The sequence below is a fragment of the Pecten maximus genome, chromosome 14 (genome assembly GCF_902652985.1).
Source record: "Pecten maximus chromosome 14, xPecMax1.1, whole genome shotgun sequence".
Taxonomy (NCBI): Eukaryota; Metazoa; Mollusca; class Bivalvia; order Pectinida; family Pectinidae; genus Pecten; species Pecten maximus.
The window spans coordinates 30,346,415-30,362,427 of record NC_047028.1 but is presented as its reverse complement, the minus strand read 5'-3'; the positions used below and the strand labels follow the sequence as shown (position 1 = coordinate 30,362,427).

The window sequence follows — 16,013 nt, the reverse complement described above, 5'->3', positions numbered from 1 at the left end:
TTACATGGATGTCTTACTGATAATGGATGATACAAATCTAAATGATAGGGAAAATGCTGAAATATCTATTTCCTTTTACAACTTTCTCATCACCAGCAATGAATGTTATTGATTAGTGTATGTTCTATACACCATTGAGGTTTTTGCTTGTTAGTTTGTTTGTTTGTTTTTGTTTAATGTCCTATTAACAGCCAGGGTCATTTAAGGACGTGCCAGGTTTTGGAGGTGGAGGAAAGCCGAAGTACCCGGAGAAAAACCTACAGAGGTAGCACTCTCTGTATTCTATGTTTCATGTTTCTATTTTTTAAAAAGAATATAAATATCTATCAAATAATATTTTTTTTGTCAATGTAATAAACTGACTTTTCATCAAATAAATTGTGTCTTATCGTATTTATATTTTTTTTTCCAGGATTTGTCCATTTCATCAATGATGTGTGTACATGTTCATATGAATTGCCATGACTTGTAACACAGGAAAGGATATATAAGCTTTCATGATCAGCTTGTTTTCCAATCCTCATTGTAAATGTATTGTAATTTGTCATGTGTAATTGATGAGGAATATTGTTTAAACAATTTATTTTGAATAAAAGTCTCCAAGAACCAACGTCCTGAAGTTCATATGTGTGTTATACCTAATTCATCTTCTAGGCTCCAGGAAGATAGCTAGTGGATTAAGAGCTCTCTTAAAAATATAGTAAAGAAATAAATCAAGAAGATATATATCTGCTTACAAAGTTATTTTCATGGTGACTGAATGACAAACCTGATATTTCAATGTGACTAATTATAATAAAGATATTAAAATAATGTAGTATAGATATTATGATCTATATTTGTAACTTCAAAAATGACTTATTTATGATATAATTAATGCGAGTAACAAATTAACATGGTTTACTATTAAAGCTAAGGGTAATGACTAACTTGATTTCACAGTGACTAACTCATTAGTCAGTGTTGTGGTCATTACTGTGACTAGCTCATTAGTCAGTGTTGTGGTCAACACTGTGACTAACTCATTAGTCAGTGTTGTGGTCAACACAGCGACTAGCTCATTAGTCAGTGTTGTGGTCAACACAGCGACTAGCTCATTAGTCAGTGTTGTGACTAGCTCATTAGTCAGTGTTGTGGTCTACACTGTGACTAACTCATTAGTCAGCGTTGTGGTCTACACTGTGACTAACTCATTAGTCAGTGTTGTGGTCAACACTGTGACTAACTCATTAGTCAGTGTTGTGGTCAACACAGCGACTAACTCATTAGTCAGTGTTGTGGTCAACACTGTGACTAACTCATTAGTCAGTGTTGTGACTAACTCATTAGTCAGTGTTGTGGTCATTACTGTGACTAGCTCATTAGTCAGTGTTGTGGTCAACACAGCGACTAGCTCATTAGTCAGTGTTGTGACTAGCTCATTAGTCAGTGTTGTGGTCAACATTGTGACTAACTCATTAGTCAGTGTTGTGGTCAACATTGTGACTAACTCATTAGTCAGTGTTGTGGTCAACATTGTGACTAACTCATTAGTCCATGTTGTGGTCAACACTGTGACTAACTCATTAGTCAGTGTTGTGATCAACACTGTGACTAACTCATTAGTCCATGTTGTGGTCAACACTGTGACTAACTCATTAGTCCATGTTGTGGTCAACACTGTGACTAACTCATTAGTCCATGTTGTGGTCAACACTGTGACTAACTCATTAGTCAGTGTTGTGATCAACATTGTGACTAACTCATTAGTCAGTGTTGTGGTCAACATTGTGACTAACTCATTAGTCAGTGTTGTGGTCAACATTGTGACTAACTCATTAGTCAGTGTTGTGGTCAACATTGTGACTAACTCATTAGTCAGTGTTGTGACTAGCTCATTAGTCAGTGTTGTGGTCAACATTGTGACTAACTCATTAGTCAGTGTTGTGGTTAGCATTGTCATATGATGTGGTAATATACACACTTTCCTATCCTAATTATTAATCTTATTTACAGAAAGAACCTGGTTACCCAAAGAAGCCATTTAACCAGAAATGTTACTGGATATATATGTATATAAATCTATGTTTTGTAATATGCATATCATATATGTTGGAACCTGTGGGTACCTATTGGACCATATCGTCTATTATGTACTAGACACTATATATCATAATATATATACATGTACATGTATTATAAAAGTGTTAAAAGCTATTCCTAAAGATGAAGTCATTCATGAAGATAAAGAAAAAATTGAAAATGTGTCTTTAGTACTTTCGTCGCATCTTGGTGATTCTTCAGACTGTTTAGAATATATATATACATACACATGTACATATATATGTAAAAAATTCCAACACTGTGCAATTACAACAGGAAATTCAAATCTTTAACCTACGATCAAAAACACATTATACATAGCACATGTACATAGTGTCAATAGATAACGGTAGATATATTTCAGAATTAACTTGAATACATTTTTTATATTATGGAGATATAGCACACAAAAACAGACTGTGGTCCAAATAAATCTTTCAAGGGGCTAGGGAGATAAACCATAAACTATACTATATGTGTGAGAGGGAAGAGTGTTGAGGCCATTAGGGCGAGCACTGTTCCTTCTAACACATACAGTACAATCAGTCTACTAACTAACAATCTCTAACTTAAAATCTTAAAACATAATCAATCCATTCATCACATTTAAACCAGGTACAGGTATACATACCTCAACACTAATACATGTACAATATTTCTTTTTTAAGTTGATGCCAATTTGCAAAATGTCCTCTGGCACAGTCAGCATAATCACAAAAGACGGCCGATGCTAATGATATTTTGAGTGATGTCTTTTTTTTGCGATAATGCTGATGATATATTGAAAGATAATTAACATCTAGAAAAGGTTTGCATATGCAAATGTAATTGAATGCAAATATATTAAAGGAAGGTGTTTGCTGAAATATTGAGTACTAAACAAAATGGGCAATTATGTCTTCATTGAATGGCTTTAAGGCTGTGAGAAAACGAAAATGAGGAAAACAGGGTTTTCCCTGTAATTTTGTTATGCAGGATCCCAGGGACTCTCAGATGTGAAAATTGGGAATTCCGTTTTAAAATCCAGGAGTCCCATGACATTTAAAAACTGACAAAATCATTTCAAAGCAGTTAGGAGCATCCAAGTTGGTAATCAGGTATGAGAATGTTGCCTTAAGTAATAAAATGCAAACACAATAAAATACTAGTGTCAACTGAAATCAACTGTTATTTCTTCATTGTATGGCAGATTTTTTAATTGCAATGTATCCCAAGGATGCACAGACATTTAAATGTGGGGTTCTTAATGTTTTTTCTGCGTCTAAGGTGCCGAAAACCAGCATCAGGGAAAACCCTGGGAAAAGAATTATGTTACAAGCTTTGGAAATACCTTAACTAAATTAAGTTATTTTGTTGTTTAGGTGAGGAATAAAAACGGCACTGAGTACAGCCAAGTACATTATGCAGTATATAGGAGATGATGGTGAGCTTTCAACATCACTTCCTGATTAATGGACACTTTTAATACTTTAATTTCTGGATGATGCTGAATTTGTCATAGGTTATCCAATGTGTGAAATTATAATTATTTTGAAATCAGAATTATTTTTTGTATGACTTTGACTATCATCAATTGCACATAGGATCTACCTGGAACTGTCTTATAAATGACTGTCCAAAAAACATCTCTTAAAAACCAGAAAACTATCTAAAATCTTAATATAAACTGGCAACAGGTAGCCTATTGGACACTTACAGGTAAATCTCATACACTCTCAGAAATGAAATACAAAAAGAACAAAATTTTCTTAGGACTGTTGACCGTTTTAATTTATGATAAGAGTGCATTCTGGCGTTTTGTGTAAGAGCTTCATATATAGCATAAAAATGTATTCAAGTTAATCCTTATCATTTGATTTATGATACACAATCCCTTTGAAAACCTACTTTTATTAAGAAATTCCTTTCTTTTAGAATTTATTACGTCCTTGTATCAGCCAGTCAAAAGCATGTGCTATAAACAGCAACGTCATATTTTCATGACATTTTTCAGATAACAAAAAATTTTAAGTCCGTGAAAATGCTTGATTAAATAATAGCAGTAATGGTGTTGGAAATCGGTCAAAATTTCAACATCAATGATCAGTATATATTCGGTTAGTGTCAACAGATCAATATTTTATTATCAATGGGTTAGCCTACCATAATATAATCCTTAAAAAATATTCTTTTCTCTTTTCTTTTTTTTTACACTGGGATTGTAAACCTTCTAGTTTCTTATCTTTAGTTTTTATCGTATCATTTCAAAGTAACAATTTTCATATTTTATTGATGAGCAGTTGTCATATATAAATTTTTTTTTGCAATTAATTGTTTAAATTAGCATGATTGGTAAGAAGTTATAATCAAGAGTAAAAGGACATAGAACTCCTATTCTCCGGATCCTTAGTGAAAACGAAAGTGGAACTCACATATGCACTTAAGGATTTGAAATGAATTGTTGATGTTGACGTTTCATAATCATTAATCGATTGTAAGGAATTGGCTGCCATTTTGATTAGATATTGATTATAATCAATCATCGAGATATGAAACCATTACATATATAGTGGTACATGCATATTAGCAGTGCATCAGGATATTACCTGGGTCTTTTATCATTATGGAAATGTTATTATATTGGGTAAATTATGACACTCTGCTGTTTCTTTTAAAGCATCTTAACAAATGTATTGAATGCAATATTATCTACTTGATTCCAAGAAAATTCAGTTCAGTATCACGTGAATCAGAGGTGGTTATTTTTCCACATGAGCCATACATTTTCAATATATATATCATTTGAAAAAAAAATAACTAAGGATATCATTTCACAGAGTAAAACTCTTGTTCATATATTCTGTCAAAAGAAATTCATTGAGTTGCACGTCGCCTCATGCTTGTCCCTTTTATCTAAACAATTATTATGATTTGTAATTGCATTTTCAGAAGATAAATATTTTTCATTTTCCCACAAACACGGGTTACTGTCGTGTCATTGCTCAATATTTTGATATTTACCTTCATTAAGTAGACTCTCAGCTGCTTCGCGTGATATCTTTCCGTGATACCACCTACAGCCATCTTCCCCTTCAGTTTTTTTCCTGTCGTATTCAAGTAAACTTGTCAAAGATTCAGTTTGTAAACATCGCGAAACATTTGCTATTTCTAATATAGCATTGTTTGCATAAATAGAATCATATTCTTCATCGCTATTGCGATATTCGTCGCCACTGTCAGTCATTTTGGAATTTGAATTGGCATCCGAGTTACTCGGGAATGAAACTCAAAAGGCAAACCTTCCTCTTCAAGTTACTTCCTGGTTAAAATACTTCCATGTTGTGTCATGTGACCACAAACATGATGTACTCAAAAATACTTCATGAAATTTCAAAAATAATTAAATAATAATGAAAGAGTACATACTTTAATAATCCTTAACGACTTTGGTAATGTATTAATCGACCGTTAAAAAATATTTCTAGGTCTACATTATGATAAATAATACAGTGGCATATCACACTTCAAACAAAGATGGCGGACGACATGGAGGTTGATAGAGAAGCAGCTAAAAAACCTGAAAAAATGTTTACCCTAAAGAAGTGGAATTTAGTTGCAATGTGGAGTTGGGACGTAGAATGTGATACATGTGCAATTTGTCGGGTACAAGTGATGGGTAAGATATAAGATATCATAAACCATAACGGTTCGTAATAAATTATGTTGCTTTGTGATGGCCTGTATTTCACAACACTTGCTAAGAATTCTCATATGAAAACAGACTTTTGCCTGGAACGAACGCAGCGTCTACAGTACACTGCAGTTATTTATTCTTATATCACTATTTAAACTAGGCCTATTATGTATATATTCGTTTTACCATTGACTCTTCTTTAAAACAGACTGACAAAACAGCAAATGACATGTGGAACACGTTTAAATCAACACTCCACGAATCAGTAAGCAAAAACATACCTCAAAAACTCCTGACCTACAAACACCGACTTCCATGGATGACACACCCCATACGCTGCCTCATAAAGCAGTCCAAACGTCTACACTCCAAAAGCCGCACTAACCACCATCTCACACAAAAATACAAAACCATAAAAGCAGAAGTACAGAAACAAACACGCTAGCATACCTAAACTACATAGAGAAAATGATCAAAGACATACCCATAAACGAACCAGACTCCCCACACTCTAACCGAAAATACAACCCCAAAAAACTATTTTCTTACATCAAAACCACAAGAAAAGTCAGAAAATACTGACATCACATCCCTTCGCAAAGACGGACATCTGACTACAGACCCAACCGTAAAAGCAAACATCCTCAATCATGAATTTCAAGCCGCATTCACAATAGAACAGAACAACAATATACCAGACAAAGGACCATTGCCACACCCCACCATGCCGCAAATAAACATAAATCCCCACAAAGCGACAGGACCTGACCAAATACACGGCAAAATTCTTAAACAGCTCAAAGACCCCATATAGCACCCATACTCACAAAAATCTTCAACACTTCACTCAGCACAGGGACACTACCACACGACTGGAAACACACAAATGTAAACCCTATATACAAGAAAGGAGACAAACACAACCTCACTAACTACCGCCCAATCTCACTCACCTGCATCGCATGCAAAATCATGGAACACATCATCACAAGTGCAACAATGAAACATCTAGAGGACAATAACATACTCTACAACCTCCAACACTGCTTCCGCTCCTCCAGATCATGCGAAACACAACTCGCCACATTCATACACGACCTAACACTTAATAACAATACAAACAAACAGACAGACATTGTCATAATGGACTTTGCTAAAGCATTTGACAAAGTCCCACACAAACGCCTCCAGTACAAACTCAAATACTACGGAATTACAGGGAACACACTCACATGGATTACAGACTTTCTAACACACCGCACCCAAACAGTATTACTTGAAGGGAAACAATCGGACAAAGTACAAGTCACTTCAGGAGTACCTCAAGGAACCTGCTTGGGCCCCATACTCTTCCTCATATACATCAACGACCTACCAGACTACATCAAACACAGTTCTCTGAGACTCTTCGCCGACGACAGCATCATCTACAAGACAATCCACAACATAAATGACGCACACAAATTACAACAAGACATAAACGCAGCAGGACAGTGGGAACAAGACTGGCTCATGAAATTTCACCCAAACAAATGCAATATCATATCCACTTCAAACAAACGCACCAAAACAACATACAACTATAAACTGCACGACCACACACTGCAACAAGTCGACGCCAGCAAATACTTAGGACTCACACTACAGAAAAATTTCAAATGGGATACACACATCAACAACATCACTGCAAACGCCAACAGATCACTAGGCTTCCTAAAACGCAACCTGAAAATAAACTCACAACATATAAAAGAACATGCATACAAAGCCCTAGTGAGACCCAAACTGGAATACTGCTCTTCCATATGGGACCCGCACAACACAAACCAAATCAACCAAATAGAAAAAATTCAATGCAGAGCAGCACGATACCTACAAAACAGATACCACAACACAAGTTCAGTACAAGACATGATGGACAAACTCAACTGGCCCACACTTCAAACACGTAGACTCAAGACCAGGACTCATACTATTATACAAAATCATTCACCATCATGTCACAATAGACCCACATGGCATCATGCACCCAGCAGACCCTAGGACAAGGCAAACACACCCCTACACCTTCAGACACCTATCTGCCACCAATGACACATACAAATACTCCTTCTTCCCACACACAATAACACAATGGAACCTCCTCCCGGTGGCAGCAGTACAATGCACTACACTAGAGATCTTCAAGGCACATATACACAATGCAGCCCTTGATGATCTCAAACACACACCATAAACACACCCCCATAATGTTTTATCTTATAGTTTCCACTAAAAAAAATTAATTAAAAAAAAAACCCTCTCACTGTACCCAAATCCCTGCGCTTTTTTAATTCTTTAAAAACATACAACGATCCTTCCCGCAACCGTAATCGTCATTTTTGACAGAGGTTTGTCAATCAAAGAAGAAGATGTCACGGATGTGAAATAAAAACGCAGTTATATATATAAGATAAATGCATTCGATTATAAGGGTTCAGAGGAAATACAAATGTAATTGGAAGGAGTAATGAAAATACCCTGCCCGCGCTGGGGCTCGAACTAGCGACCATTCGCTCTCAAGGCAAACATCCTACCACTAGGCTAAAGGGAAATTCCCACTAGTTTAAGCTAGTAAGGTGACCTTATACTCTCTACTTTTACACTACTTCCTCCTTCACAAAGTCTTCGCCCCTGAAGACAACCACAACCCAGGTTCTTATAAATGCCCCCGTCTGTGGCCTCGGCATAACGCTATTGTTGTGGCAACACAAGACCCAGCAAAAGAACTTCATTTTGTATGTATTGTTTATCTAAGTAATATTAATTACCAGGTATAATGTCTGTATTAAAAAATAAGTTTGTTAGCTAGTAATTAAATTTCAGTTTTGTAACTTATTTATCCCAACATGATAAATAAAATAATCAATATATATATATTATATTCATTTATCTCTCTCAATCGCATAAAAATTCAATCTGACTTATTGGTTAGTTTTACCACAGGTGCCTGACTCGTTTCATAAAACAATAACATATAGAGTACATATAAATGATAATGTACTCTATATGTTATTATTTTATAAAACGAGTCAGGCACCTGTGGTTTTACATCTGGTTCGGCAGTGATTACGAAGTAAAGTGATAACATGAAATAAGCTTGCATTTTGAATTGTGTTTCTGTTTTATTAAGAAGCGTAAATTTCACATATCCCCATTGAAAAATGTATTACTACAGAGATTTTTTTGAAAGTGTGGTAAAGCTTTTTATCATTGTAAAATTCGGACTGCAGTAACTTGGATTGATATGCCAACTGATTATTACTTGATGAAGGATATTGGAAGCATACTATTTTGAGATTACCTTGACTTAATTGATTATTCGTACTTGTTACCAGAGTAGAGCTTCGCTTCTTTTCTCTTGCTTAATAATTTGTAATTTCCAAAAATACCCTGTCTGAATTTAATAATAATTCTCTATTTACAGATGCCTGTCTTCGATGTCAATCCGAGAATAAACAAGATGATTGTGTTGGTAAGTTACAGTTTAGTTATAGCCCGAGTTTCCTTCAGTCCTAGGCCTTATCCTTCAGATTTCCTCTGGTACTGACACCTCAATTGGATATCTGGCAGATAGCTGATGGATGTCTGGTGTACACAACTACACATGTAAGGCCCCTTCCTATACACAGATATCTGTCTGCTAGAAATCTGCGGTTAGGTTCAGAGGAAACTACTTCACCTGGCTAAAGGTATTATATCTGGCTAAATTCGCTTTAAAAGAATAGGCACAACCCTGCATATGAGTAATAGTCTTGCATTTGAGTAACAGTTACTACTTTGAGTAAAAGCTGGAGTGGGTATTGCTTTAAGTTGGAATTTGCTTAAGCAATACATGTCCCCTACAGCTAAAAGAAGTAACAGTGACCTTGACCCAAAAACCCTGAAACTCGAATTGGTTCTGTAGCGACTCATACTGAAGTTACATACCTCATTTCACCAACATACCTTGAAGCATGGCTGAGATAAATTGCGAAAATATGAGTCGATGGACTGACGGAAGGACAGGGAGGAAACATATAGTCCCCCCCCCCCCCTTCCTTAATGTAATGTAACAATGTAAAAAACAAGGGCTTCATCTTTTAAACTCGCTTGTAATATTGTTACAGGCTACAGTCTGTGTATTGAGAATTCTTATAACTAGCTGTATATGTATAGTTTTCGATAGTCTTCAATTTTGATTCACCCAAGACTTGTTCGTGATGATGATCTGTAGCCATCATCTTCAGGACTAGCCTGAGTTTCCTCTGGCCCTGACACCATGTCCCTATACCAGACATGGTCATATAGTTGTCAGGGCCAGAAGAAACTCGGGCTACTTCAGGACAAGTGCAGTTTATGTGTAGATATTTATGTATTCCCATTTTGCCTTTCAGTTGTATGGGGCGAGTGCAACCATTCATTCCACCTGTGTTGTATGACCTTGTGGGTTAAACAGAACAAGCGCTGTCCATTATGTCAACAGGACTGGGAGGTTCAGAGGATCGGCAAATAGAATGCATGGCTGCTAAAATACGAAAGTGTGTTAATATTGTTTGTGGAGAACCTGATCCATCTGCAAAAGTGTTGAAAGATGCTTCAAGGATAAATATTGTGCATCAATATTGAACATTGATCTTGACATGGTTCAGAACATATTCAAAGAAGTTTAAGACTCTGAATGCTTGAAGTATTTCAATAATTTTACTATAAGTTTGCTTTATTCGTAGCATTTTTCTGTGCATAACCAAAGGAATCTCGGTAACATAGTATACTAAGTTTCAACTTTCCCTTTTCATGGAAGCTGAACCTTGTTAGTAACAACACAACCTTAAAAATATTTTTACATTAGTTTATTTTTTTCTGCAGATATGTTGTAAATGACTTCAGAAAACACGGAAACACAAGCATCTTTCAACTTTTTAAAATCCTTTGCTTTGGTTTGCTTCTGGTTTTGATCAAAAGAGGAACTCTCTCTATACCAGCACAGAGCGGTTTGAGAGGTTCACTATTTATTTATTTATTTTAAATGAAGTCTGGATAGTAATATACTGATAAGTGTTCCAGGTTTGTTTTTTTGTCTTGATATGGTTCTGTAAAGTATAAATGAATGGATTATGTAATTCTGTAGTCCAGTAACAGAGAATCTTACCGACAAGAATGACAACATGATAAACTTTGTGATCAGACATTGGTGGCAAATCCATGAATGCTGATTGGTTATTTTGATCAGATTCCAGGAAATTAATACTTTATCAGCTCCCCTCTTCATTTTTGTAGAATCATCAATTTTATAACAGTAAGCAAAAAGTGGTTTACAAATAAGCTTTCTCCAAACTTTAATACATGTACTAAAATTTTACACTTGGTAGATCACTTATTTTAAGATAAATGCATATACAGTATTACTTTTCTTCCCTAGTATTAAACACAGGAGCTTGGCATGATTTTCCAAATGATAGTCCATATATATGTAATATATACACTATAATACAGTTAAAGTGTCCTCGACACTATAATACATATATATATATGGACCATCGTTTGAAAAATCAAACCAGGCCCCTGTGGTATTAAATAACCAATTCAACCTACCTAGAATTTGCATATAATTGAAATTTGTCAACAGTTGACATTTTATCATATTTACTATATAGGTTATGATTCAATTTAAAATATGGCTGAAATATTGATATATATACCTTGATAGATTATAAAAAAAAGATATTTGTTCAGGTGACACTGAAATGAATTGTATCTGATTTTTGCCCCATAAAAGTATTGAAATTTCATACGGGCACTTTTAACATACTACTTCCCTTGCTTGATGAAACGTTTGAAAGTACTGGTGCCATTATGGAGGTTTCCGGTGGAATTCTGATGTCTTGGGATTAATAGTACTTTACACATCATTTCCTTATGTGTGATGTAGGATCAATCATGATACAAGCAACAGTTTATGGTTTTATACATGTACATTGTGAAAGTTCTTATAAATGATTTAAATGCTACCCTTGTTCTTTTGTTGTTTTGTAGCCCATCGTCATCAGATAATAGGCTATTCAAATGGCTTTTCGGCCAGCCGTCTGTCCATAATTTAAAGCAGCATACTCTCAAATAATCTGAAATTCTAGTTATACTCATGTATTGATGGCAATCCCAGATGCTCATTCACGCTCTCCTAACATTAAAATGACCGTTGGACTGGACGCTTGACCGGGAGAATCCTTGCGACATCAGTGTATAAAAATAACTCGCCACATTTATTTTTATTGTGAGATTTGTCACGGAGCCGAGAACGAGGCTACAACAATGTACACTACACATAAACTTCACACATGGCCGTTGTTTACGTATCGAGTATGTGTGGACTTGCCTATTAATGCTTTCATTTGAACATATTAGCAAAATATTCTCGTAATAACTGAACAATATATTTTAAAATATAGCAATTAGTTCGATCTTCATGCAACTTTCTCAAATTTCAGCTTAGATTGTCCTTGATCTCTAGTTGTGTATTTTCCATTTTGAGACCGATTGGAAAACAAAATTGCCAATAGGCAGCCATTTTGAATTTTGACTGTTGAAGTTTATCACCATTTCTCGGCAAGTTCTACATGGATCACTTGTCAGGGTGCTGTACATGTGTTTGTTGTCTATCAACTTTTCATACATGATAATGAGCAATTTTGACTAAGCTTGGTCTGAAGCATCTTTGGGTGAAGAGGAATCATTGTATAAGTGGGTCTCGAGGGGCCCCTTGGGTAGAGGGGTGGGGCCCAATAGGAGAAATAGTGCAAATTATTAAAATCATAACTCATCCGAAGGAATGCCAGGATTGGTTCTCATTTTGTTTGAAACATCCTTTGATGAAGGGGAATCAATTTTGTATAAACGGTGAGTGGCAACCCCTGGGGCTGGACAAGTGAGGCCGGCTGTGTAGAGGAAATGGAGGTAAATCGCTATAAGTCCTAATCGACTGAATGGATTTTCATGAAATTTGAACTGGAGCATAATTGGGCAGAGGAAATCTAATGTCAATTCTCGTGAGATCTTGCTGAAATGAGGTTGCATACCAAGTTTCAAGATAATCCACTCATATTTACAACATTTATTGTGTTCACAAGAAAAAGTCGACAGACGACGGGCAACACACCCAAAAGACCATTGATATAGGTCACCATGAGCTTCTAGCTCAGGTGACCTTAAAACCCTTTGCTTGCTTCAAAAAGCACGACTAAACAACAAAGAACGGTGCATTCTTGTTTAATTGATGAGATGTCATGAAATTATACAGATGTATAACACAAGTATAAATGTTGCATGATTATTAAATTTACACATAGTTCATAATTTTTTAAAGAATAATTTTGAATTCTTGACACCCATCATAATTTTTGACTGCATAGCTGCTTGTAATTTTATCACTCTTAAACTCCCTGTTTTAATTTTCTTCCAGTCTTAAATTAAGTTTGAATTGTACAAAATAAAAATAGGTACATGTATTTGACTACTTTACAAATCTACACAAGTTTTTATTTACACGAGTTAGCTGCCAGTACAATGTGCTGACAAGTTGCTGATTACATAAAAAAGATTTAACAATGGAGACACTAGTCTAGTTGGCTACCAATAAAATCCTAATTACAAATATAAACACAAGTGAATTTCTGCTAAAATTTGAAGCACCCGCATTCAAATTATTATTACAGTTTATATACAGGTACATTTATTTCTAAAAATTAAGTAATAATTTGGTCTGATTGGTTTTTCTTTTGTTTTTCTGGTAAAATATGCATCAACTAGTTTTTCAAATCAAGCATTTTTTCATCAGTAAGACAAACATAATTGAAATTTTATGATTTTGTTTTTGTTTTTGTGAATGATTACCTGATCTCTATTTATTAAAATATTTCACAAAACATATCCGTTTCAATTAGCACACTAGAATACTACAATAACAAGAAATACATTATCTATATGCAACCTATAACATGAGCAAGGAAAACTTAATTTTAACAGTTCAAATCCACTCGTCCAAAAATTTGCCCCAACATTTTGAAGCTTACTATTCATTCAAAGTCGACAGACCGTGCTTCTATACAAGAAAGGTTCATCTTTATGCTATTACTATTGTACAAATGTACACTGTAACATATATAGGACCTTTCTCAAGCATGACCTGGCGCAGCATGTGTCCTATTAAATACAGCTCTATGTCCTAATAAAACTATCAGTAATAACAGTATTGATAATTTAAAGGAAAAATACAAATAAATGGATAGTTACATTCTTTGATGACTTAATGAAAATTTCATGAAAATATGCCGACTCGTCATCACCTTTGTACACACACTTGCCCACAATCGTAACATCACATTTTGCAAACGTCTCTCGATAAGTCTCATTTGTACATTTCACTACATTCGGACATACAACAAACAGTTTTCCTTATACATCAAATAACATATATACCCTAATAACTCAACTCTCAAATAACAAGTCTACTAAGTATTTCAAATCACACAACTGTAAGGTTACAAATCAAAAAATATCTTTGGAATACTCGATTTTCTACAAGAACAAGAGCTCAAGATAGAAGCTTGATGTGAGCTGTAGATGCTCACAAAAACATCCCCAACTCCCGATGTTGTGGTCAAACATGACCTTTGATCCTGTCAACCTGATCCATTGACCACAAAAATCTGACCACATGGAAAAATTGGTAACAATATACAAATCTGTTGGGATCATTTACATAATACAATGTCTGTTGTACACATTAAGCATTTTAGTTTGAGTGGTTGAGATACACCACTACATCTTGACCGATGACCACGAAAACTGAATCAGATGACGATTTCAACTCGGTGTTGAAATCTGAACCTAAATCTGTATAAACCCTTCATCTTTCTGAGTACGGAATGATTACATGTACAAACATTGTAGGTACTAGGTATATACCATCTTCTGTTCATTGAGATTTAAGTTGGAGTTGATGTACCAAAAACTATTAAACAGGTAGCAAATCTCTAATTGCTAACCAGTTTTTCCAAAAAAAAAAACAGTTTTCTTTTCTGAATTTGGTCAAACAAATCTACATATTATATGACTGAATGAGAATAATTGAATCAGCACAGTTAACATTTATCAGCAAAAAAAAAGAAAGAAAGAAAGAAAAAAAGTTTTAAAAAATGTCAGCACAAATGATAAAGTTTGAGAGACTTAACACACAAAAGCAAATGTTATGTTTAAATTTACACCTATTTATAAATGTTTACACTGTACATTGAATTTCACACTTCAGTATAACTGCTTCAATTGGGAGTAATTTGACACATCTATGTCAAAATGTCCCAGTAAACATGCAGTAAACTAATAGAAACTGAGGAGAGTGATAATCAAGCTAACAGGCTATGTAGGATACAGAATCACGATAATCAAGCTAACAGGCTATGTAGGATACAGAATCACTTGTATAAAATGAGGAAGGTCACATGACCTACACTAAAAATCTAGGTAGTTTTCACAATCATCCACAAGTTATCTTACAAAAGGGAAAAAAGACTTCAAATAATATACACTAGGCATCATGTTGTACATTTTCCCTGCATGTAAATTCCAAAAATTCCATAGCTAGATTTAAACAAACTAAGGTGTGCAGTTCAAATGAAACATTTTAACTTGATCAGTGTCTTAATTCAAATGCCAGCCTCATATTAGATTGATTGCCTAGATGTTGGTTTTACAGTTTCCCTGTGTCTGCGAACCGACTTCACATCATTTCTTATGTGGTAGCTACGATCGAATTATGATGCTATAACTTGCCAATATTGACCACATCAATGGATCAAATTTCTAACATTGATAGTTAGACAATTTAGAAATGTTAACTGTACCATTACCTGCCTGCGACTCCCCATCTAAATACTTCAAGTGTTAGGATTGTAAATTAATGATTGGTTTATAGGAAATTACTTGGAAATCTTAAGATCGCACACATAATTGTTAGTTTATCAAATAGGGGCGAGAAATCACACATGGAAGTGTTAATCACTCATATATATGTACATACTTCTTTGAAAACAGATCACAAATTAGTTTCTCTCAGATTCTTAGTCAATAACCAGCTGCAAATTCAAATAAATTTGAAGCAAAATAGTAAAAATATGTATTATGTACAGGACAAATTATTTCAAGAATGATACACACATCATTCGTAGGCTTTAAAGATGACACA

At 34.8% G+C, this 16,013-nt stretch overlaps 2 protein-coding genes across 2 annotated transcripts in view; one reads left to right on the top strand and one right to left on the bottom strand.

Annotated features, from left to right (window-relative positions):
• The window catches only part of LOC117342912 (tyrosine-protein kinase HTK16-like), a 44,700-nt gene extending 39,289 nt beyond the window's left edge, over positions 1–5,411 (bottom strand). The window contains exon 1 of the mRNA XM_033905212.1: positions 5,083–5,411. Coding sequence (XP_033761103.1) covers positions 5,083–5,305 — 223 coding nt within the window. The 5' untranslated portion in view covers positions 5,306–5,411. The remainder of the gene's footprint in view (positions 1–5,082) is intronic.
• A 174-nt stretch (positions 5,412–5,585) lies between these two features.
• On the top strand, positions 5,586–11,784 carry LOC117342911 (RING-box protein 2-like). Its single transcript, XM_033905211.1, has 3 exons — positions 5,586–5,737; positions 9,222–9,269; positions 10,171–11,784. Exons 1-3 carry the CDS (start codon positions 5,596–5,598, stop codon positions 10,287–10,289), a joined length of 309 nt encoding a protein of 102 aa, XP_033761102.1. The 5' UTR covers positions 5,586–5,595; the 3' UTR covers positions 10,290–11,784.
• Positions 11,785–16,013: the final 4,229 nt, after the last annotated feature.

Bases quoted from the DNA above. Each gene is read 5' to 3' on its own strand.
- LOC117342911 (XM_033905211.1), top strand. From the start codon at position 5,596: ATGGCGGACGACATGGAGGTTGATAGAGAAGCAGCTAAAAAACCTGAA. The intron at 5,738-9,221 runs GTAAGATATAAG...CTCTATTTACAG, and splicing joins TTGTCGGGTACAAGTGATGG to ATGCCTGTCTTCGATGTCAA. The intron at 9,270-10,170 runs GTAAGTTACAGT...TTTGCCTTTCAG, and splicing joins TAAACAAGATGATTGTGTTG to TTGTATGGGGCGAGTGCAAC.